A 25599-nucleotide genomic window follows, 5' to 3' on the forward strand; every position below is an offset into this window, starting at 1 on the left:
GCCCAGGAGTTTGAGGCTGCAGTGAGCTATGATCATGCCAGTACACTCCAGCCTGCGTGGGCGACAGAGAGAGACCGTGTCTCACACACACAGACACACACACACCAGTTGCACTGTTGGCCCTGTCTCTCATACACACACACACACACACACACACACACACACACACACACACACACCAGTTGCACTGTTGGTTTCTCTTTCTCCCAGTTGGCCCCAAAGAGACCACACCAAAGGAAAGTACATTTTAAGCCAATAATGTGCACCTAACAGACAGGATGTACACCTAACAGACCTCACCTAAAGCAGTGACTGGGTTGGGGAGAGAAACTTTAAAAGACCAGCACACTGGCTGGGCGCGGTGGCTCACACCTGTAATCCCAGCACTTTGGGAGGCCGAGGCGAGGGGATCACGAGGTCAGGGGATCGAGACCATCCTGGCTAACACAATGAAACCCCGTCTCTACTAAAAATACAAAACATTAGCCGGGTGTGGTGGCGGGCACCTGTAGTCCCAGCTACTCAGGAGGCTGAGGCAGGAGAATGGCGTGAACCCGGGAGGCGGAGCTTGCAGTGAGCCGAGATTGCGCCACTGCACTCCAGCCTGGGCGACAGAGCGAGACTCCGTCTCAAAAAAAAAAAAAGATTAGCACACTGCTACCCCACAGACTGTAGAGAGCTCTCACAGCCAGATGGGATGTCCAGGGTGTCCAACTCCAAAGAAACAAATTCAAAGTAATATAAAATTGAACAAGTTTTCTACATAAGCTATTCAAGATTTCTCCAGTACTGACTAATACAAAGCACAATGAGATGGCTCTTTTAGAGGCAGCATCGTCAGACTCAAAAAAGGGTGATGAGATGAGTTTCATATGGCAAAAAAATAATTTTCTTTCTTTCAAGGAGGCAGGAGAGCAGTAAGTGTTCACTTCAACATAAGGGGTGCGTGATCCATCCTGTGAGTGGATGGGAAAGGGGTTGAGATAGGACAAAAGTTTGGTCTCAGAGATTTCACAATCTTAATTTGGTCACTTCTGATGAAAAAATAAAGTTGTCCAAAGATACTTTAAAGCTGAAAACCTGAACAGTATATTTTGGGGGGTTTCGTTCTGGCTAACTCCTGGAATCACCTTTTTTAAAAAATTTATTTATTTATTTATTTATTTATTTATTTATTTATTTTTGAAACAAGGTCTCACTCAGCTGCCCAGGCTAGAGTGCAGTGGCACAATCATGGCTCACTGCAGCCTCAGCCTCCCAAGTTCAAGCAATCCTCCCATCTCGGCCTCCTGAGTAGCTGGGACCACAGGCGTGAGCCACCATGCCCAGCTAATTTTTCTTTTTTTTCTTTTTTTTTTTTTTTTTTTTGTAGAGAATGAGTCTCTATGTTGCCAAGGCTGGTCTTGAGCTCCTGGGCTAAAGGGATCCTCATGCCTCAGCCTCCTGAGTAGCTAGGACTACAGGTACGTGCCACCACACCTGGCTAATTTTTTAAATTTTTTTGTAGAAATGAGGTATTGCTATGTTGCCTAGGCTGGTCTTGAACTCCTGGCCTCAAGCGATCTTCCCTCCTGGGCCTCCCAAAGCACTGGGATTACGGTGTGAGCCATAGGCACAGCCCTAGTGCAACTGTTTTGATGCGGAATATGACAAGTATCTTTTTGAAATAACTAGTCTCTCCAAAAAAAAAAAAGAAAAAGAAAAAAGAAAATTATGGCAGAGACCAATTTCTTGGGACACAGGTTTATCATACCATTTTTTACCAACAATAGTAAGACTGTTTTTCCGCATAAAGACCTTCCTGGAGACAGGGGGTTCTAGAATGAGGGTGTCTATTCATACACAGCTGCTACAGGTAGGATTTGGTTATTGTTTGAAAAGTCTAGGTGTAATATGGCTCTGCAGGTTGACAAGAAGAAACTCATTTTCTACATTGTAGTAGTTGCATCTTCCAGTGTTGGAGGAGTTGGTTAGAGAAGCAGTTGGGATCCAGTTTATGTTTCACAAAATCTTGTTTTAAAGATGCTGGAGGAACACAAGGCTGTGATCCTGCAGAAATACGCACGGGCGTGGCTGGCCAGACGCAGATTCCAGAGTATCCGACGATTCGTGCTTAATATTCAGCTTACTTACAGGGTCCAGCGTTTGCAGAAAAAGCTGGAAGATCAGGTAGGTGCTCATAGTCCGTCTTTTACATTTACTTTTTCTTACATGGCTGTAGTTTGTTCTGGAGCAGTTCCTTAGCTGTGTTGTTAAAATTTACACCCATGTTAGGAGGTTCAGTTTACGTGGACCACCTGAGCTAGGAAACAGAAGTATACTGTAAAGGGTTGCTATGGTGGTGTAGGTTGTATACTGCACAAGTGTGCCTACCTCAGAGGGGCTGAGATCCAGCCTGGCTCCACTTGCCAAGGCAGGTGTCCCTGTGTGAAGCTGTGTGGCCTTGAGGCAAAGGTACCTCCTAATTCGCTCAAAGATGCTGTCCGCATGCCAAGCGTGCTGCATTGAGATGACATCAGCTCGGAGGAGCTGCCATTTCTAATTTTCCCACAGGTACCTTAGGGTCTAGCTGCAGCCCTGCCTAGTTTGGGAAGATTCCCCATATCATTCCCACTGGTGTGAAAAGAAACATCCAAGGCCGGGCATGGTGGCTCACACCTGTAATCCCAGCACTTTGGGAGGCCGTGTGGGGTGGATCACCTGAGTTGGGACTTCGAGACCAGCCTGACCAACATTGCAAAATCCTGTCTCTACTAAAAATACAAAATTAGCCGGGCATGGTGATGCATGCCTGTAATCCCAGCTACTCTGGAGGCTGACGCAAGAGAATCGCTTGAACCCAGGAGGCAGAGGTTGCGGTAAGCCAAGATGGCGCCACTGCACTCCAGCCTGGGCAACAAGAGCAAAACTCCATCTCAGAGAAAACGAAAGAAAAGAAACATCCAGCTGGGCGCGGTGGCTCACGCCTGTAATCCCAGCACTTTGGGAGGCTGAGGCAGGTGGATCATGAGGTCAGGAGATCAAGACCATCCTGGCTAACATGGTGAAACCCCGTCTCTACTAAAAATATAAGAAATTAGCTGGGCATGGTGGCGGGCGCCTGTAGTCCCAACTACTCAGGAGGCCGAGGCAGGAGAATGGCGTGAACCCGGGAGGCGGAGCTTGCAGTGAGCTGAGATAGCACCACTGCACTCCAGCCTGGGCAACAGAGAGCGAGACTCCATCTCAAAAAACAAACAAAAAAAAAAAAGAAAAGAAAAGAAACATCCATATGCCCTCAGCTGGTGGGGAGGGCTATGGAACACACAGTGTCCAGATCTGTAAAACTCACTCCCAGGCCTGTCTCCACTAATCCTGAGGCTCTCCTAAGGTGAGCTTTAAACTTAGTCTTAAGCTATATCATAGGGGTCCTGAATGAAAGGGTGAGTGGGTGAACAAATAGACTTGGCGTCTGGTGGGGTTTCCCTCATTGTGCTGTTGTGTAACAAGCCTGCATGCTACACAGCTTGTGCAGAATAGCACTTAAAAATAGCCGCGGCCGGCCAGGAGCAATGCCTGGTGGGAGTCCCGACGCTGCCTGAGCTCTGTCCTAGGTGTGTTAGTTTGCTAGGACTGTCATAGCAAAGTATCACTGACTGGGTGGCTTAAACAACAGAAATTTACTGTCTTACAGTTTTGGAGGCTGGAGGTCCCATATCAAGGTTTTGGCAGGGTTGGTTTCTTCTGAGGCCTCTCTCCTCAGCTTGTAGATGGCTGCCACCTCCCTCTGTCTGCACATGATCTTCCCTCCATGCCTGTGTCTGTGTCTTAATCCCCTTTTCTTCTAAGGATGCTAATCTTATTGGACTAGGGCTCACCCTGAGGGCTGGTTTTACCTTAATTTCCTCTTTAAAGACCCTTTCTTCAAAACAGCGATATTCCTAAATTCAGGGGTTAGGACTTCAACAAATGAATTTTGGGGTGGCACAGTTCATAACACTAGGGTTGTCCTGGTTCACCACAATTGGAAACTTCCCACATTAAAATAGCCACCAGTTTGGGAAAATGTGTACCCAGCAAGATCTGCCATATTGTTTCGCCACAAAGAAGATGCTAACAAATGTCAGTGCAGTGATAAGTGTGATCAGCGTAAAGCAACCTCTCAAATTTGGATGCTGTGTCAAAGGCTATGAGAATTAAATGGAACAGCATCTTTGTTTGGATAAACCTCTAAACATCTGAATTTTCTTTTCTCTAGAACAAAGAAAACCATGGGCTGGTGGAGAAGCTGACCAGCCTGGCTGCTCTTCGAGCTGGGGATATGGAAAAGATTCAGAAGCTGGAAGCAGAACTAGAAAGAGCAGCCACTCACAGGCGAAATTACGAGGAGAAGGGGAAGAGATACAGGGATGCTGTGGAAGAGGTCAGCTGCAGGCGTGTGAGAAGGGATGGAAATACGCGGACTCTGTGTGGAAAAGATGAATGCTGCAGGCTTTTCCTATGAAGTGGATTTCTGCAGAGCAAATCAGATTTTGCTATCAACTTCCATTACCAAAGGGAGCCTACCTTTTAGGAAAAGCGAGATCAGAGGATTAGAGTCTAGGGGAAGGGAGGAGGTTAATAATGAGAGAAATGCAACATAGGTTTTTTCTCTTTCTTTCAAGTTTTGCAAAATGATGACAGGCCCAAAAAGCCCTGGCTGGCTGCTTCCCTTTCTTCCAGGATGACCTTGGTCTATCACTTGTCCTTAGGGTCTATGCCCTGGAAATGTCTTCCCCTGAACAGCGATGCAAAGCTAGGGTAGGGTTTTCATCTCTGGTGTAGTGAAAAGAGCAGTCAGCATAAAAACCACTTGCCCTAGATTCAAATCTTGCCTTTGTCTGGCTGGGCAGCCTTGGCTAAAGTCCCTTACCCTCTCTGAATTTTAGTTTCCTCATATAAAAAAATAAGAATAACAAAAAAGGACTGACAGAATTTTCATGAGAATAAAATCATCAGATGAAATACTTTAGCCAAATGCCTACCATAATGAATTTTAGTTTCCTCCTATATAAAATGAGAATAACAAAAAGAGATTGACAGAATTGTTGTGAGAATAAAATGGTCAGATGAAATAATTTAGCCAAATGCCTATGGTGAGTTCCTGCAAAAGTGTGAGCTAGTGTGTTCTAAGAAGGTGATCTTTATTACCATCCACTCTGCTGCATTTTTTTTTTTTTTTAGATGGAGTCTTGCTCTGTCATCCAGGCTGGAGTGCAGTGGCGCGATCTCGGCTCACTGCAACCTCCACCTCCCGGGTTCAAGCAGTTCTCCTTCCTCAGCCTCCCGAGTAGCTGGGATTACAGGCATGCGCCACGATGCCTGGCTAATTTTTTGTATTTTTGGTAGAGGTGGGGTTTCATCATGTTGGCCAAGCTGGTCTCAAACTCCTGACCTCCATTGATCCACCCCCACTTGGCCTCCCAAAGTGCAGGGATTATAGCTGTGAGCCACCGTGCCTGGCCTCTGCTGCATTTTCAAAGTCCTAGCACCCAGGGTGGGGGGCTTGGAGGCCCAGAAGACATCCCTTTGCCCTCCCCATGACCCGGTGCTGGGTGCACCAACACTGCTGCCGTGGGCATCGCCAGCTGCCAATCACCATCAGTCAGCACCACGGGGCCTGCTGCCAGCCCAGCAGACACTTTACCAGGAGAAGTTGAAATGATAGGAATCCTGCTGTGCTCACACTTCCTTCCTGAGTCAGAACAGTTGCAAAGTGTGAATCCCCTTTACGCCATCAACTGCATAATCATAGCATATTTGATATATAAAGTCCCCTGGCTATTGAGAAGCTCTGCAAAAGGAAGAGGTATGTCCTTGACATTGAGAAGCCCTTGGATGTGTCCTTTCTCCTTGTTTCAGTCATTGCGGGCCAGGTCGGGAATAATGTCACCTTTGAAGTCATGTTGAGCTCTTGCATGTGAAACTAATGGCAGCATCTTACAGTGGGCTGGTGCTAACTGTTATCTGTGGACAGGAGCTGAGAAAAAATAAACTAATTTAAGAATATACATCTTTTTGCCAAGAAAGGCAATGGTGACAACTTGAAGTGAGGTTTTCAAAAAAGTTTGCTTTTCCCCCTTTCCTCTGCTAGAAATTGGCAAAGCTTCAGAAGCGTAATTCAGAACTGGAAATACAGAAAGAACAAATACAGCTGAAGCTTCAAGAGAAGACTGAAGAGTTGAAAGGTAAAGCTCGGGGGGCACAAATCCAGACATTCACTGATTTAGTCACTCAGTAAACAATACTGGGGTTAACCAGTTTTAGAACCAGGGGTCTCTGATGTACACTTAGTTTAGTGAGACAATTTTTGCTCACAAGGAATAGCCATATTTAAATCGTGGTAACTTTGCCCTACAGATTCGTCTGTTTTATTTCCATCTTTTGTCAGACAGCACAGCATTTCCTCTCTGTGCCTCAGAACCTCCTGGGCCCTTTGCCAAGTACAGACGGTCGGACCATGAGCCCAGAGCTTTTGCATCAGGAAATGGGTGTGTGTGTCTGTGTGTGCGCATGGGTGTGTGGTGGTGTCAGAGGTGGTTCAGGTATCTGTAATTTTAGAAAACCTTTATGGTAATCCTGATATATAGTCAGAGTAATGCTGCGGTCATGTTTGGTGCTCATCAAAGATTTGCAGAAAAAATTCAGATCTGTCAGAGTTACTTAGCCTAAGTGACACCCATGTCCTCTGCTACTGTCCTGCCCTGAATGAAGGGCAGACCCTGGAACCAGTAGGTATCACTTCCTTTAGGGGTGTGGAAGAGCTACGCTTAGCCTAGCTACGCTTTGCTTTTCAGCTCAAATTCAACTTGACAGTACTTGCTATATCCCAGAAAAGGCAACAGGCAACAGAGCCTCTGGTGGTCCCTGACCAGACAGTTTAAATCACCACTCTCAGTGATCTTGCCTGGGGATCTCTTCCTTGAGCTCCAGCGTGGGGGCAGCAGGAACACAAGGGTTCAGGCCTGGGGATTCTACACACACCTCCAGCCCGGCAAATGGTGGATATGATGGGACCCAGAGGAGCGCAGAGCCCTGGGAGTTCAGGGCGGAGAGTGGGAGGAGCGAATGTTGGTGAAGAGGGAATAAACAGCCTGACACCAGGGCAGTGGGGCAGGAAAGGCTGTGCAGGCGCTGACGAGGAGCAGGCCGTGCCCTCCCGTTCCAGGTGCTGCGTGCCCTCCACCCTGTCTCTGTAGGGCTGATGATGTGGGCACAGAAGCCATCTGAATGTCAGAGATGAACAGGAGCAAGTCAGAGGTCCGGGAGTAAACCTTGAACCTGAGTTAGGAAAGGGTTTCCTCATCTCCATGCTTTTTATTACAGCACACTCCTCTTGGGTGGTTGTTTTGGGGTTTTCCCCCCTAATTTCAAATAGAATTTCCCACAAGGGCATTTAAATTCTCAGGAATATAACCTGAAAATTATGTTTCTGAGACCATGTCATGTTTGTGTGAGTAATTTTACATCCTCTTCCAAAAAGTCCATGAAAACTTTCAATGTAATATTTATAAACTGTTTATCCTGTGCCCCTCCCCCGGCATGGCAAACAGTGTTTTGTGAATAGCACCAACCTTTACCTATGCTTGTGACCTAAGACCCAGGGATGCTATCAAATGTGTCTCCCCTTTTTGAGATTCTAACAACATGGACATAATCCCGTTCCTCCTGAGAAGTAAATCACATTAGAGCAGCTTCTTTAGCCCATCTGCAAATGGCCTAAGGTGGTAACCACCAGAATTAAAGCCAATGCTTTTGGTTAATTGAAAATTGAAGTTATATCAAACATGTTGCTTCTAAATTAAAGCTTGAGCATTTTCCCCAGTATTTCCTGGCTGCCTTACAACATTCTGAAGCAGTCATTTTGATTCAGAAACATTTGGCACTACGTTAGACAAACTATTAAACCGTTGGCTTAAAAAAAAAAAAGTGATTTGGAGAATTGCTGTTGACACTGCACCCCGAGGACTCCTTCTGGGGCGGGGCTCAGAGGTGAGGTAGAGCTCAAGGATGAGATGTCAGCTCAGTGCAAATAGAGACATCACCGTTTGAGGGGCTGCACTGCCGTTCTCCCATTGTGATGGCCCCTGTGGCATATGGGTGTGTTGGGAATGTGGGGTTGTCATAGCCATGGAACGTCCTGCCCCTCGGCCTACAGACTTTGTGTTTGCGACTCTTGTATTTCAGTGTTAACAGCTGCCTTTTTTGTACTTCTTCTTTCCCAGATAAAGACAGACACTTGATTATTTTCTTGGTTATCACAGATGAGTGGTTCTCAGCTTTGCTGCCACCTCACCCCCAGACATTTGCCAATGTCGGGAAACAATTTGGGTTGTCACAACTGGAGCAGAGGTGCTACTGGCTTCTAGAGGGTAGAAGCCAGGGATGGTGTTCAAAATCCTGCAATGCATGGGACAGCCCCCTCTCCACAGCAAAGAATTATCCAGCCCAAAGTAGCAATAGTGCCAAGACTGAGAAACCTTGTCACAAATGAACCATTTTCTTCCCAAAGCGTTTCTATTTATTTTTAATAATATTCATTGTCTCAAAGCCAATATATCTATTTTAATAAATAACAGACCAATAAAAGTACTATAAATGAAACTATTGATAATTCCAACCTGACAAATTTGTGAGAATTATTATTTTGAAACCCCCTCATCTGTATTTCTTGTTTATAAAAAATGAGCTATACTCTCATTGTAAGTCCTGTTAATAATAAACATCACGTGATTGTCCTGACATTCTTACTTTCTTAAACATAACATGAAACAATCAAGGCATTGATTTGGCAGACATATCTCAAAAAGCATTCTCTTTTTACAGAAAAAATGGACAACCTCACCAAACAGCTCTTTGATGATGTACAAAAGGAAGAACGGCAAAGAATGTATGGAATCTAGTTTGCCTTAAAGCTACTTTCTTTCTTCTGTCTGTGCTGTTTTATATTTTCCATCTCAGTTTGCATATAGCAGACACAGATACAAGAAAGTGGGGTGTGACTGTTTTTAGGAAGTGAGATTAGAGATTTATGAGAGCTAAGTTTCACAATGTGTACTATCAGATACTGAACACATTCTAGAGTAGTCCATAAAGCTTTTCTGCTGGGTGGCTACAGTGTACCACCAGGAATTAATTTCTTTCTCTTTTCTTTCTTCTTTCTTTCTTTCTCTTTCTTTCTTTCTTTCTTTCTTTCTTTCTTTTCCTTTCTCTCTTTCCTTCTTTCTCTCCTTTCTTTCCTTTCTTTTCTTTCTTTTTCTTTTCCTTTCTCTCTTTCCTTCTTTCTCTCCTTTCTTTCCTTCCTTCCTTTCTTTCTTTCTTTTTCTTTCCCTTCCTTCCTTCCTTCCTTCCCTTCCTTCCCTTCCTCTCCTTCTTTTCTTTCTTTTCTCTTTCTTTCTTTTCTTTTTTTTTGCTTTATTGCTAAGACAGTGCAAAATTCAGAGACTGGCACCACCTTCAACTTCCACCAAATCTGAGAATTAAGATTCTTGCCTAAGAAATAAACCTCCCTCCCTTCCTTCCCCACCTATTATACTTGTTAGTTTGTCTTTTATCCCAAAAGATAAGGTAAGTAATGCACCTCACAGAAATTAATGCAGGTGCCTGACCTTGTACTGTACCAGCCCACCTTTCCTATCTCAATAGCAAACCCTTTGCTAACCTCCAAGGACTCTAATCTGGGCTTCTCTTCTCTTAAGGAGTCAAAGGTTTTTAGATCTCAAAGTTGGGGTGCATGGCAGGGTCCTGGAAAGAGATGGAACATTCCTGGCACATCTCTTTTGGGGGCTAGGAAGCTCAGGGCTGCCTGTGGTAGTAGGATACAAAACTTCCCCATGCAGTGAGCAGGACAGCCTGGGTCTGGGTGAGGAAGCAGGATTCTAAAGAGAGGAGGGAATATCACAGAATCGCCCCAGGAGTTAACAAATATATGAAGTGTTTCATGATCCTCCATCAGTTTTTAAATATGTCTAATTAACTCATTTACCTAGAAAAATGTAATTGTCAATGAGTTTTTAATGTGAGGAGAAGAGCCCGGCTCTCGGCATCTGTCCACGTGCAGGGACCACCTGGGAGCGATCATTTCAAGCAGGGGGCTTGGAGAGCCAGGCTGAGGGCAGGTCATTTTGGGCTGTTTGCAATCCTAACTGGGTCAGGGCAAGGCAGGCCAGTGAAAGGAGTAAAACTCTTCACCCTCTCTAGGCCCGTGTTCTGCCTCCTTGTTAGCACTCACCTGTAGCTTGGTTTAGTCCCTGGTCAGCCAAGTGGGGAATTCCTGGCCCCTGTCACAATTCTCAGGAGGCTCCAAGAGGCCTGCAGTCTGTGGGCACCCTCCTGACCAGCTCAGGCCGTGGGTCTAATTCATTTTACATAAGACTTCTGGGCCAGGCGTACTGGCTCACGCCTGTAATCCCAGCACTTTGGGAGGCCAAGGCGGGCGGATCACCTGAGGTCAGGAGTTTGAGACCAGTCTGGCCAACATGGCAAAACCCCATCTCTACTAAAAATACAAACATTAGCTGGGCATGGTGATGGGCACCTTATAATCCCAGCTACTTGGGAGGCTGAGGCAGGAGAATCCCTTGAACCCGGGGGGCGGAGGTTGCAGTGAGCTGAGATCATGCCACTTCACTCCAGCCTGGGTAAAAGAGCAAAACTCCATCTCAAAAAAAAAAATCTATAAAAAAGAAATCAAACGAATTTATTAGGAATGTGGCTCTCTTTCTCAGAGTTTTTCCCTTTGTGCTGTAAAAGCAAGTTATAAAAGGAACTGACATGACAGCTCAGCAGGTAGAATGATTTAATAAACTCATAAAGCTCCTGGCACTGCTTCAGGGCCCCTGTGGGCTGTTTTGGGCTTGTCTAGGTTATGTATCTCTTTTCAATTGTTTTCTTAGTTAATCATCAAATTTTTAATTGAGCAACCTTCTAGAGCAGTTGGATTTACATGCACTTTTGGGCACATGGATTTGCCTCCATTTATTCTAGAATTTTTGAAGGGCTAGACCCCTGGACATAGCAGATCGCTCTATTGTTTAGGATCAACAAACCCCCAGCAGGATGCTTGGAACGAGGAAGGAGCCAGGACTTAGCAGAGCATGCCAAGGTACTTGCTGAAGGGGACTGCATGGAATCCGGGGGTTGGGAATACAGTGCCTCAACACCCAGTGTGTCTTTTAAGTTCAGCCTCCCTAGCCAGTGTCCCCTGTGTGTGATCACTGTAAAGCCACACTTTCAGATCAGGAGGTGTAAGAAGTTGCCTTTAACCTAAGGGAAGAGGAAACAGTTTGCTAAAAATAAGGCCATTACCTGCTGGAACTGTCACAGTAGGTTCTAATTAACTTGTCTCCTCTTGTTTTCAAAATGATGTATTCTAATTCAAAGTAAAGACCATAGAGACAATTCTAAATTATTTTCTTCTTTTTTAGGGGGTGGGGGGTGTTGTGGGGAGGGTCTCGCTCTGTCACCCAGGTTGAAGTGCAGTGGCACGATCTCAGCTCACTGCAGCCTGGACCTCCTGGGCTCAAGCAATTCATCTACCTCAGCCTCCTGGGTAGCTGGGACTACAGGCGTGCGCCACCACACCTGGCTAATTTTTGTATTTTTAGTGGAGACGGGGATCTCTATTGTTGCCCAGGCTGGTCTCGAACTCCTGGGCTCAAGGGATCCTCCTGCCTTGGCCTCCCAAAGTGCTGGGATTACAGGTTTGAGCCACCATGCTCAGCTCTAAATTATTTTCTTCTTTTGCTGCCTAGGCTTCTCGAAAAAAGTTTTGAACTGAAAACACAAGACTATGAGAAGCAGATTCAGTCTTTGAAAGAAGAAATTAAAGCTCTCAAGGATGAGAAGATGCAACTCCAACACCTGGTGGAGGAGGAGCACGTCACTTCTGATAGCTTGAAGGCGGAAGTGGTCCGCCTGAGCACGCAGGTCAAGGTAGAGCCGCCCTCACGCTCAGCCCTGCCCTCTGGTTAAGTCATTTGATTGCAATTCCGAGTTCCCACAGATTAGACAGCTGAAAGCATCTGTGTAAAGGCCACAGGCAACTGGAGCCTGATTCCTTCAGTCCTTCCAACTGTGAACCTCCAGGCTGCCTTTGATTTAGCAATCATTGCATTCCATATTTTAAAAGTCAACTTTCTAATTTTTTTGAAATTACGTTTGTGTAAAGTTATTTAAATATGTTGATGTAGAGAATACTCCCAAATTAGACTGTAAATTGAGGTGAATCCTTATTATATAATCCATCACTATAAATCTATAAACACCTGCATTAAAGTTAAGTTACCTTATTATCAAAATCTTTCATTTAAACTGTTACTAGAAAATTTACAAAAACAATTATCCAATGCACAATGTGGTGAATGTAGTTAATAAGAGCGTATTGTACATTCAAAATTGCTGTGAGTGAATCTTAAATGTTCTCACCACAAAAAATGACAAGTATTTGAGGTGATAACATGTTAATCAGCTTGAATTATTCCACATTATATTCATAAATTATAACATCAATAGAGCTATAAATTGTCAATTAATGGTAGAAATTTTTAAGTAAATTTTTATAAAGCTGAGAAGGAAAAATCACATAGAATTTTTAAAACTGTGTAATCATACATAAAAATATTATTACCTGCCAGGCGCGGTGGCTCAATCCCAGCACTTTGGGAGGCCGAGGCAGGTGGATCACGAGGTCAGGGGTTCGAGACCAGCCTGACCAACATGGTGAAACCCTGTCTCTACTAAAAATACAAAAATTAGCTGGGCGCGGTGGCGGGCGCCTGTAATCCCAGCTACTCAGGAGGCTGAGGCAGGAGAATTGCTTGAACCTGGGAGGCGGAGGTTGCAGTGAGCCGAGATCGCGCCACTGTACTCCAGCCTGGGCAACAGGGCGAGACTCTGTCTCAAAAAAAAAAAAAAAAAAAATATTGTTACCTGTATTTATCATTAAAAATATATAAATATTCCTGGGCAATTTAATAAAAAGCTCTTCAGAAAAAAATGAATGAATGGATGAAGTAATGATCCATGCTTGGACAATCAAGGCTTAAGTGAATTGTTTCCCTGCCAGAAAACTTAAACCTGAGTGTACCTATGTTCTTAAACGTAAGACATTTCATCATTAAGTTGGAAAGCTTTTAAGCTTCTACTAAATATGTGAAATTCATATTGGTAGAGTATTTGTAGGATTACGTTAATATTCTCTGTAATTGTCATGAACTAGCCATGTGTGGTTTAGAAGAGATTTTGGAATTGCATCCGGGTGGCCACTGAATTCCACAGCTGAAGTGTCTGTCTTCTCTGGGCCCCGTCCCCTATTGTTTAAATGTAGGATGTCAGACCACATGATCAGGAAGGGTCACTTTCATTTCTGTGACTGCTTCACTCTTAGCAGCCGCATGAGCCTGATGTCAGTCAGCCTGTGGGAGTCCTGCCCTCTGGCTGAGGTCTGAGGTCTGTCTTTTACATGTAGGAAACTGTGAGACTGAGCTTGCAGAGAGATACCAGTAGGTGTCACTCACTTCCTCTTTGGTAGCTAAGACTGGGTCACTCTCCAATGTGATCTATTAAGATTACTCTGGGCTGGGCGTGGTGGCTCAGGCCTATAATCCCAGCACTTTGGGAGACCGAGGCGGGCAGATCATGAGGTCAGGAGATCGAGACCATCCTAGTTAACATGGTGAAATCCCGTCTCTACTAGAAATACAAAAAAAAAAAAAAAAATTAGCTGGGCGAGGTGGCACGCACCTGTAGTCCCAGCTACTCGGGAGGCTGAGGCAGGAGAATTGCTTGAACCTGGGAGATGGAGGTTGCAGTGAGCCGAGATTGCACCACTGAACTCCGGCCTGAGTGACAGAGCAAGACTCCATCTCAAAAAAAAAAAAAATTACTCTGGGTTTTTGTTTTTTGTTTTTTGGGGTTTTTTTGAGACAGAGTTTTGCTCTTGTCACCCAGGCTGGAGTGCAATGGCACCATCTTGGCTTACTGCAACCCCGCCTCCTAGGTTCAAGCGATTCTCATGCCTCAGCCTCCCAAGTAGCTGGGATTACAGGCACCTGCCACCACACCCGGCTAATTTTTTTTTCTGTATTTTTAGTAGAGACAGGATTTCACCATGTTGGCTGGGCTGGTCCTGGAGTCCTGACCTCAGGTGATCCATCCACGCTAGCCTCCCAAAGTGCTGGGATTACAGGCATGAGCCACCGTGCCCAGCCTACTCTGGTTTTCAAAGAAAATAACTCATCATTATCAAGTTACATGTGTTACAGTCAGTCTTAAAAGCCTAAGTAAATGCAAGTCTGACTTGGAACATTTACTGAAAGAAATTACAAAGAAAAGCATGGCCTTCAGGATTTGGCCATGTTTATTTGGCCATAAACCTGGCATGTGACCCTGAACATGCCAGTCAATCTTCACATTTGCTAATCTCTGCTGTTTGCTGATTTCTGCTGTTTGCTAATCGAGAAAAGATCACTCTACTCACCTCATAGGCCTGTTAGGAGGATTAGGTCATCTAGGTAAAGTGCTCAGCATGTATCAGTTTGATTCTCCTGCTTACTCTCTGTAGAAACAGGGGCTGGAGCCCTTAAATACTCGGGGTAACTGAAAAAATATCAAGGAGAGTTTATTCACCTCTCCTGACCCTGAAAGTCCTTATATCTCCCTTAGAGTTAAAAAGCAAAAGCACAGACCTGTGATTCTTATTCAAGTTGAGCTCACAAGGGAGAATAAAGGCAGAATACTGCCTCTTCCCCACAACCAGAGCTGCCCAGGCCACCTCCTCCCTAACAGCCAGCTAACTCCCAGACCTCATGGACTCACCAGTCTCTGCCACTGCTCCACATCTAAGCGGAGCTGAAGTCAAAACCCACAGTTATGAAGGTGGCAACTTTGCCCATGTCCTTGCACTAATATTTTATTATCCATTAAAAGAGAATTTTAGCCCCTGTGATTTTTACCTTTCTCAGTCTTCCCCCTGTCCCACCCCACCCCAAGCTTATAGTAGGTAGTTATTTTTTTTCTTTATATAACAGGGAAGTTAATTTTTTTTTTTTTTGAGGTGGAGTTTTGCTCTTGTTCCCCAGGCTGGAGTGCAATGGTACAGTCTCAGCTCACTAAAACCTCTGCCTCCCGGGTTCAAGCGATTCTCCTGCCTCAGCCTCCCGAGTAGCTGGGATTACAGGCATCTGCCACCATGCCTGGCCAAGTTTTGTATTTTTAGTAGAGACGGGGTTTTACCATGTTGGTCAGGCTGGTCTCAAACTTCTGAACTCAGGTGATCCACCCGCCACAGCCTCCCAAAGTGATGGGATTACAGGTGTGAGCCACCGCACCCAGCCCAGGGAAGTTAATTCTACTGATACAACCCATTAGATCTGGCATTTTGAGTAGTTAAGCATGCTTCAAGGCTAAGCTGTGTGGGCAATGATGGTTTAACAAGATTTTAGCTAAGAAAGAAACTGCAGTGAGGATGTCTTGCATAGACACGCGACGCCATAATTGTGTTCCCTTTGTCTTATATAAAGCATAATTGTTGTTTTTTCTTTACCTGATTCTATCATTGCTGTGATTCAGACAATCTCTGAGTTCAAAAAAGAGATAGAACTACTTCAGGCACAGAAGATAGATGTGGAGAAACATGTGCAGTCACAAAAACGGGAAATGAGAGGTAATAAAAATATGAGTCTCTTAGTCCATGGGTGCAGACCGAATTTATCATAGCTGTGTCACTGCTAAGGAAACGTGTCCTTTGGTATGAATTTGGTTGGACGTATGGTAAATTGCTTAGTTGGCAGGTTGACTAGCTAGTTGTTTGAATACCTGGAAGATTGGTTAGTTGGTTGATTGGATAGCTGGTGAGTTATTTAGCTGGAGACTGTGACACTAGAAAACTGGGCCCTGGAAAGGGAATGGGAAAAGAAAAATCATCCAGAAATGTAATGTATACAACTCTGCCTTTTCCTTTCAGAAAAGATGTCAGAGATCACCAAACAACTTCTAGAAAGCTATGACATTGAAGATGTAAGAAGCAGGTAATCATTTTTGCATTATCAAATATTTTAAGACATGTAAAACGTGAGAGAGATGATAGATTTTCTTATCTTCCTTATTTTGCAGGCTCTCTGTGGAAGATTTGGAACATTTAAATGAGGATGGAGAACTTTGGTTTGCTTATGAAGGACTAAAGAAAGCAACACGGTTAGAAATTCTCCTCAGGGTTCTTTATTTTTCAAAGATAATAAATAGACTTGGAAAGTCCAAAGTTGACCTTACATAGATTGATACACAAATTCCTTATAGTAGAATGACCAAATAACCACTAGAAATATTTCTCTGAGAAGTAAGTAATCAGCTTATTCATGAAGAGCAATCTTTTAGTGGGATAAAATGCCTAGTAAAAAACCCCATAACCCATACAGTGAAAACTGATTATCAAATAAGTTAGTTAATGTTGCCAGAGATATGTAGATACATTTAAATTTAAGGCATATGCTGCATTTATTTAAATTAATAAACTTTATTTTTTACAGCAGTTTTAGGTTCACATCAAAGTTGAGCAGAAATACAGAGAGTGGTCCCACATACCTGTCACCACACGCACACAACCTCCCCCACTATCAACTTCCCAAACCACAGTGCTGTGTTTACTATGACTGGTGAACCAACATTGACATGCCACTGTCACCTGAAGTCTATAGTTTACATTAGAGTTCACTCTTGGTGTACATTCTATAGGTTTTGACAAATGTATAATGACTCGTATCCACAACTGTAGTATCATACAGAACATGTTTTGTTTTGTTTTTGAGATGGAGTCTCGCTCTGTTGCCCAGGCTGGAGTGCAGTGGCAAGATCTCGGCTCACCGCAACCTCCACCTCCAGGTTTCAAGCGATTTTCGTGCCTCAGCCTCCTGAGTAGCTGGAACTACAGGCGTGCACTACCACACCTGGCTAATTTTTGTATTTTTAGTACAGACGGGGTTTCACCATGTTGTCTAGGCTGGTGTCAAAATCCTGACCTCAAGTGATCCGCCCACCTCGGCCTCCCAAAATACTGGGATTACAGGCGTGAGCCACTGCGTCTGGCCAATATTTTTTAAACTATTAAGAGTGTAAAAATATAAAATTTTCTTCATTGTTAACTACATGTTAACCCCCACATAATGCTTCCTAACTAGCTAGAATATTTTATAATTAGGGATTTCTGATTCTGTAGCCTGTAACCATGAGTGCGTAAGTAAACTTGATGTACTTCGTGCACGGCTCGTTGTGGGTCTTCATTACTGCCTCCCAGCCGTCCGTACAGCAGAACAAAGGCCATGAGGTTTATTTCTTGACCCCTCCTTTAATAGTGTTTTGGAGAGCCATTTCCAGTCTCAGAAGGATTGCTATGAAAAGGAGATTGAAGCTTTGAACTTCAAAGTGGTGCATCTAAGTCAAGAAATCAACCACCTGCAGAAGTTATTCAGAGAAGAAAATGACATCAATGAAAGCATCCGTCATGAAGTTACCAGGCTAACATCAGAGAATATGGTATGGTCTCAGCCAGGGGCCCCAGTCGTGGCCATCACACTAGAGATGTTCTTTGTCAATGGAGTCAAATTCAGTTTCTTGGCAGTAAAAGAGTGGATATAAATTACTTTTTCCAGAAGTGAAATAACTCTGTCTGGTGATTAAACTATAAAATGACTGCAGAGCAGAGAGCACTCTGATACAAGAGTGTGTGTCTTCACCACAGGATGGCTGCAGGTGCTGTGATTGTGTGTGTGTGTGCATAAGTGTGTATGTTTTAAAGTCTGTATATTTAAATCCAGCCCTAACCCCTTGGAAAGTGACCACAAAATTGAAGGGTAGCTCTTGAGACAGGAGTGTGTCAGAAGGCCAATCCTGCTCATGCTTCAAATCTCATCTTTTTTTTTTTTTTTGAGATGAAGTCTCACTCTATTGCCCAGGCTGGAGTGCAATGGCATGATCTCAGCTCACCGCAACCTCCACCTCCCGGGTTCAAGCAATTCTTCTGCCTCAGCCTCCCAAGTAGGTGGGATTACAGGCGCCCACCACCATGCTCAGCTAATTTTGCATTTTCAGTAGAGGCAGGGTTTCACTATGTGGGCAAGGCTAGTCTCGAACTCCTGACCTCGTGATCCGCCTGCCTCGGCCTCCCAAAGTGGCATAAGCCACTGTACCCGGCCTTCAAATCTCGCCTTTTCAAGGGCTTCCTCTTCCATGACGTCCATTCCTAGCCACTGCATTTGTCTCATTCTTTCTTCCAACTCATGCCTACTGGCCTGGAGAAATGCTTTAGGAATCTCTTCACTCAAAAAGCCGTCTCTGTCTTAACCCCACACTCCTGTGGCCATCACCCATTTCTTTGGGGAGTTAGTCAGACTTACAAAGACCCTCTAGGCATACTCCCTCCGCGCACCTCCCATTCACTGCCCACCACCCCATTCTGTCGTGTGCCCCCACCACTGGCTGACTCTGCCTGCCTGGAGCTGAGCACTAAGCGTTCCTTTGCACCCTCATCTTACTCAGTGTCTCAGCAGCCCCTGGCGATGCTAATCTTGCCCTCTCCGCCTTGTTCTCTTGGCTTCCTGGACGCCCTGCTCTCCCAGCATTCTTGTCCCGCCTCACTGGCTGCTGCTCCCCTACTTCCTTACTCCCCCCTCCTCTCCCTAAACTGAGAGTGTTAGGAAATCTCGGGGCTGTAGCAGCAGTTGAGGACCAGGGGTGGACACAGGGAATGGCAGTGGGGGACGTTTACACCTTTGTTTATTCCTTGGATGAAACTTATAATGAGGAATTTGCAGTGAGATTCAATTGCACAATCAAACAAGTACAGATGCTCATCAGCTTACAATGGGGCTATGTCCCAATAAACCCATCGTATGTTGGAAGTATTGTATTGTAAGTTGAAAATGCATAAATACACCTAACCTACCAAGCATCGTAGCTTAGCCCAGCCTGCCTTAAACGTGCTCAGAATGCTTACATTAGCCTGCACTTGGGCAAAATCATCTAACACAAAGCCTACTTTTATAATAAAGTGTTGAATGTCTCATGTAATTTATCAAATACTATACTGAAAGTGAAACACAGAATGGTTGAATGGGTTCTTGAAGTATGGTTTCTACTAAATGCGTATCACTTTCACACCATCACAAACTCGAAAAATAGTAAGTTGAGCCATCGTAAATCAGGGGCTGTCTGTATTCTTCATTTGGACTTCAGAGGCCTGGATCTCAGCTACTCACTTTTAAAATGAGCGTGTTTATAAACTTGGGGAAGGAAAAAAACCCATATTTTAACCTAACTGGGGGTGGAGGCGATGGACATGTAAAGAAATATACAGATAGGGACAAAGGATTGAGAAACTTACTGGGTGATTCCAGACCTCCACTAACAGCAGTGCATGTCCTTGAATTCAAAAGTTGCAGTGGGACCCTTTGAGATGGCTTTTCCTGTTCCCAGATGAGGAGACGATGGCTCTGGCCTTGGACCAAAGAGGCTGGCTGCCATTTCTTCACCTAATTCCTCCCTCAACTCAGCATAGGATTTCTATACATGTACACATCCTTCTCTCCCTGTCGTAGCTGTGTGAGAACTGCTTCCTCTGAGCATACTGGTGTTTCCTGAGACTATATAGGTTTTGAGGTTGAAAAAAAAATGTTAATCCAGTCTAATGTCGTGGCTAGCTCTTTTACACAGCTATATGTTCTGCAGGCTGAACACCAAGACAGTTTAGTTTGCTTCTGAGATTTTAAAGTTCATAGATCAAAGTATTTTATATTCTCATATTTCTAATTCTTCTCTAAAGATGATCCCAGACTTTAAACAGCAAATTTCAGAATTGGAGAAGCAGAAGCAAGATCTTGAAATCCGCCTGAATGAACAAACTGAGAAAATGAAAGGTAACTGAAATCCTCATGAACTTGCTTTTAGAAAACACTTTCCTGTACGCAGGAAATGACATTGAAATGTCCTTGTACTCAGGGGTTTTAAACTCTGGTTCTCTAGGGGGCTGGGCAGGTAACAAATGTGAGAAGGGGGCTAGTTGAAAGATATGGGAAGATATGTAGGACATTTAAAGGAGGTGCAGGCTGAGTGCAGTGGCTCACACCTATAATCCCAGCACTTTGGGAAGCGGTGACGGGTGGATCATTTAAGGCCAGGAGTTCGAGTTTGAGACCAGTCTAGGCAATATGACGAAACCTCATCTCTACAAAAAAAAAATTTTTTTTTTTTTTTTGAGACTGAGTTTCGCTCTTCTCGCCCAGGCTAGAGTGCAATGGTGCGATTTCGGCTCACTGGAGCCTCTGCCTCCCGGGTTCAAGCGATTCTTCTGCCTCAGCCTCCTGAGTATATCAGATTACAGGCACCCACCACCACACCCAGCTAATTTTTTTTTCTTTTGTATTTTTAGTAGAGATGGGGTTTTGCCATGTTGGCCAGGTTGGTCTTGAGCTCCTGGCCTCAGGTGATCCGCCTACCTTGGCCTCCCAAAGTTCTGGGATTATAGCCGTGAGCTACTGAACCCAGCCCAAAAATTTTTTTTAAATAAGTCAGGCTTGGCAGTATGCGCCTGTAGTCCCAGCTATGTGGGAGACTGAAGTGGAAGGATCACTTGAGCCCAGGAGGTGATGGCTGAAGTGAGCTGTGATTGTGCCACTGCATTCCAGCCTGGGTGACAGAGTGAGATCCTGCCTCTGAAAAAAAAAACAATAAAATAGACAGGCTGCTGCCTGATTATTGTTGCCCAGTGGAAATGTGGGCCCAGTATTGCTAGAGATTCCTATTTTTAAAGAAAACCCAGGAATCCAGATTTTTATGTGGAATATTACAATTTTTAAATGATGGTTTAAAAATGTTTAAACATTGTTCAGACCAAATAAAAGTTAATCTCTGTCTGGATACAGTTTAAGACAAGCTTGTTCAAGCCGCAGCCCATGGGCCACATGCAGCCCATGATAGCTTTCAAGGAGGCCCAATACAAATTCGTAAACTTTCTTAAAACATGAGATTTTTTTGCAATTTTTTTTTGCAGCTCATCAGCTATTGTTAGTGTTAGCGTATTTTTTATGTGGCCCAAGACAATTCTTCTTCCAATATGGGCCAGAGAAACCAAAAGATCGGACACCCCTAGTGTAGGACCTCTAAAAATTGAAAATAATACCAAACCCAAATCAGAATGCAGTGATATGCTCCCCCGCCCCCCGCAAAGTACTGACAGTTCTTCTCATTATAGGAAAACTAGAAGAATTGTCTAATCAGTTACATCGCAGTCAAGAGGAGGAAGGAACACAAAGAAAGTAAGTGTAAATATGTGTGTACCTCAAGTTCATGCTCGTGTAATGCTTTTCTGAAACTGTAGAATATACCAAGATGTGTTATTAATGCCAAAAAGCAAAATGCTAATTAATAGACATGACATATTGCCATTCTGATGGGAAGGAAAGAAATAAAATTTCAACACACTCAGCAGCAGCAGCATCTCTGGGAGATTGTTAAGGAACAAAACATTGGTTGCCTCCAGGCAGTTGCCTCCAGGCTTGGTGACTGATACACAGAGGAGGGGAGGACACGTACTTTTCACTGTATGCGTACACTTTTGTACCCTTGAAATGCTATACCATGCACTTGAAATATCTGTTCAAACAACGGATAAGAGTGTGTGAGAGAGAACGGTTTCTATTAGCAGACTATTTAGGGTAAGAATTAATAGCCCATGTTGATGGAAAATCTTCATTGCTAATCCCCCCAAATTTCCATCACGAGACCAACAAAGGGCCTCGTGCCCTGGCAGAGCCTTGTGGGGAGAATGTTCTGTTTTGTTGCCAACTTGTTGAGACACTTATTTTTCCAAAATAATAAATGGGCACTTGACATCCCCAAGAGCATCTTTAGTCATGTGACTTTATCAGTAGGATGAGGACCCAAAGCAGTGGAAAAGGAGCGAGGCACCATTTTGGAACTCTTCTCATGGTCTCTCCTCCTCTCTTCTATCTGATCCCTGGCTTTGTGAGTGTCTGGTCCCCAGGCTGGTCACAAAGGGGATGACTGCTTAGTTGTCACAGGGTATAGTGGGCGTGGATGTCCCCTGGGAACAGTGAGTGGGGCTGGGGTTGGGTGGAGAATGGAACCTCTTATTGGGTGAAGGAGACTAGAGCAGTCCATGGACAGTTTTCTGTCCCAGCCAGTCCTGGTCTCTTTTCCTTCCCCTGGAAGGACACTCCTATTCGAATACTATTTGCTTTACACAGAAATTGGCCAAGGTGAGGCCGGGCGCGGTGGCTCACGCTTGTAATCCCAGCACTTTGGGAGGGCGAGGCAGGCGGATCACTAGGTCAGGAGATCGAGACCACGGTGAAACCCCGTCTCTACTAAAAATACAAAAAATTAGCCGGGCGTGGTGGCGGGCGCCTGTAGTCCCAGCTACTTGGAGAGGCTGAGGCAGGAGAATGGCATTGAACCCGGGAGGCGGAGCTTGCAGTGAGCCGAGATCGCGCCACTGCACTCCAGCCTGGGTGACAGAGCGAGACTCCGTCTCAAAAAAAAAAAAAAGAAACTGGCCAAGGTGTTCTTCCATCTTTGGAAATATCAGCACTTCCTATGACAGTGAGTGACTTCTCCATGACAGTCATACTGATACCAGCCATTTCTCCCTCCCTTTCTCAGGGCCATGGAAGCCCAAAATGAAATACATACCAAAGAGAAGGAGAAGCTGATTGATAAGATTCAAGAAATGCAGGAGGTCAGTGACCACTTGAAGAAACAATTTGAAACTGAAAGTGAAGTCAAGAGTAACTTCCGGCAGGAAGCATCCCGGCTCACTTTGGAAAACAGGGTGAGAAGTCTTCTAACTTGGTGATAAAGAATGTCTGTGTGCAGATGTTGCTGAAAGGGGGTCATGCCACCTAAAGCATATGATTAACATCTATAGACCAAAAGTCCTTCCATCAGAGCAATCTGTTTTCTTATCCCAAAAGACAGGTGGTCTCCGACGTTGGCTTTGGGAAGGCCTTGGGGACTTACAGGCCTCAGAGACTTACAGGCCCGCCTGGGGAGGGTGAAGGAGGAGAGACAGAGAGGTGCAGGCCGTAGTTCCCCAGCACTATCAGTGGACGGCACCATCCAGGATGGAGTCACTGTGCTCTGGAACACACTGAGGATAGCAAGGCCTACGTATGAGTGCTTTACCCAGCAAAACTCACCCCATATAAGTGCCCACGCTTTCTTCTGGGGGTATGGGCTTCCTACAATTTTTAGAGTCAAAATGTTCTTCTATGAAATGATCATGATGTCGATGGAAGGCTTAAAAACTTTTTAAAAGTGTTTAAGGTCTTTTCTGAGTTTTAAATGCCCTTACCAAAATGAAATTGGGTAACCCTACATCCATTCCCAGCAATTATTTTGAAATTGTGATGCTGTGTGGAACCCAGAAGACTGAGAAGTGCTGAAGTGACAGATAGGCCACTTTCCTAGGAGCTGGGACCCTCTCGGGCCCCTTCGAGACCTGAGAGCTTCCAAGAGGGTGACCCAGGAGGGCTGACGAGTCCAGTGGGTCAGTATGGACATGCCCACGTGCCCTTCTCCCTGCTGACAGGGCCCCCATTTCCGATCTCACAGGAAAACCTTGATAGAGGAAAAACACATTTTGAGTGTCAGGGTTTAACTTTGAAGAGTGGTTACATCCAAAAAGAGAAATTCCAGGAGTTTAACAAATTCCAATCAGTGACACCTACATGACGGCTGCCTTTTCTGAGGTGGATACAACTTTCTCAGAGACTGGAATCCTCGTATTACAACACAGAAGCAACCACCTGCTCTCCGTGTGTGTGAGGCTGCCTTGCCTTGCCTTGCCTTCTGTGGGCCCCTGGGATCTCAGTGGAGCCAGCGGTCAGGCAGAAGCTACATGGGTCGGTCATGTGTATGCTGCGCATGTCATCCCATGTGATCCTTTACTCTGACTGTCCCTGTGCATTGTGACGGATTTATGAGTTCGTTCCTGGTGCCCTGGAGCACAGCCCAGTCCTGGTGCCCTCTTCTGGAGTTCCTCCAAGTGTCGGGCTCTGCTCCCCACAGGTGCGCTGAGCTAGGGAGCCGGCAGGCCTGACACGCTCATTTCAATAGCTCTTTCTGAACCCGGGGTAGCTTCACTGTTACATATAAGCAGACAGACACGCAACAAGAGTATCATCTCTATACATTAGCTGGCGGATTCTACCCACAAATGAGACCTGATCTATATTAGTTTGCCAGGGCTGCCGTAACAAATGACCACAAACCAGGTGCCTTAAAACAACAGAAATGTGTTCTCTCAATTATGGAGGTCAGAAGTCTGAAGTCAAGGTGTCAGCAGGGCGCACTCCTCCGAAGTCTCTAAGGAAAACCCTTCCTTGCCTCTCCCAGCTTCTAGAGGGCTCCAGGCATTCCTTGGTTTGGGACAGTGTAACTCCAGCCTCTGCCTCTCTGCACCTGGCCTTCTCCCTGTCTCTGTGTTCTTTTCCATCTGTTATAAGGACACCCTGCGTTGGATTTACAGCCCACCCTAAATTGTAGTAGCCACCTCTCATACTGACCCTTAGCTTACCACAGCTGCAAAGACCCTATTTCCATATAAAGTCACATTCTGGAGTTTGGGTTGGACATAAATTTCAAGGTGACACTGTTCAAACCACTATGTGATGCTTTGAGTCAAAGAAATTTCTCTTTTTTTTCCAGACCCTTTTGTCACTGAAAAGAAATTCTTATTAAGAGATAAAAAAAAAAAACTTTTAGTAATCATTTCACTATTTATCAAAGAAATTCAAAATTAAAACTAGGTATTATTTTTGCCTGTCAAATTAACAGAGACATGGGCCTGGCACAGTGGCTCATACCTGTAATCCCAGCACTTTAAGATGTCATGGTAGAAGTATGACTTGAGGCCAGGAGTTCAACCAGCCAGGGCAATGTAGCGAGACCCCATGTCTACAAGGAAAACTTTAAAAAAAAATATGGTGGTGCATGCCTATAGTTCTAGCTACTCAGGAGGCTGAGGCAAGAGGACTGCTTGAGCCCGGGAGATTGAGGCTGCAGTGAGCTATGATCACACTACTGCACTCCAGCCTGGGTGACAGAGCAAAATCCTATCTCTAAAAATACTACTACTACTACTAATAATAATTGATAGAGATCTTATGCTGCTGGAGAGAACATCTTGAAATGGGCACTGTCATACATGGTTACTGGGAATATAAATTGATATAAACTTTCTTGAGGGCTTATTTGAAGGTATGGATCATGAACCTTTGGGAAGTACATTCCCTTTGACTCAGTAACACAACTTGTGAGGTTCTATCCTAAGTTAATACCTGAATATGTGGACAAGATTTTTGTTCAGAGTGATCATCATAGTGTTATTAATCATAGAGAAAAAGAAGCAACCCAAAGGAAACAAATGGATATCTAACAATAGAGCAAAGGTTAAATTGTTGTATGATATAATATGACTTGGCTGTTAAAATGATGGTTTGGGTATATTATCAATGACATGGGAAAACGTCTGCAGTATAACTAGAGAAAAATGTAGGATTTGAAATTTTG

At 44.6% G+C, this 25599-nt stretch overlaps 1 protein-coding gene across 6 annotated transcripts in view; it reads left to right on the forward strand.

Annotated features, from left to right (window-relative positions):
• The window catches only part of MYO5C (myosin VC), a 104265-nt gene that overhangs the window by 51332 nt on the left and 27334 nt on the right, over positions 1 to 25599 (forward strand). For all 6 annotated transcript variants that reach the window (XM_030814076.1, XM_030814079.1, XM_030814080.1 and 3 more), the window contains 12 exons: positions 2023 to 2169; positions 4238 to 4402; positions 6113 to 6206; positions 8845 to 8908; positions 11772 to 11952; positions 15589 to 15682; positions 15983 to 16046; positions 16132 to 16212; positions 17367 to 17547; positions 19832 to 19925; positions 21260 to 21323; positions 22690 to 22858. In XM_030814076.1, coding sequence (XP_030669936.1) covers positions 2023 to 2169; positions 4238 to 4402; positions 6113 to 6206; positions 8845 to 8908; positions 11772 to 11952; positions 15589 to 15682; positions 15983 to 16046; positions 16132 to 16212; positions 17367 to 17547; positions 19832 to 19925; positions 21260 to 21323; positions 22690 to 22858 — 1398 coding nt within the window. The remainder of the gene's footprint in view (positions 1 to 2022; positions 2170 to 4237; positions 4403 to 6112; positions 6207 to 8844; positions 8909 to 11771; positions 11953 to 15588; positions 15683 to 15982; positions 16047 to 16131; positions 16213 to 17366; positions 17548 to 19831; positions 19926 to 21259; positions 21324 to 22689; positions 22859 to 25599) is intronic.

This window comes from Nomascus leucogenys, chromosome 6 (genome assembly GCF_006542625.1).
Source record: "Nomascus leucogenys isolate Asia chromosome 6, Asia_NLE_v1, whole genome shotgun sequence".
Lineage (NCBI taxonomy): Eukaryota > Metazoa > Chordata > Mammalia > Primates > Hylobatidae > Nomascus > Nomascus leucogenys.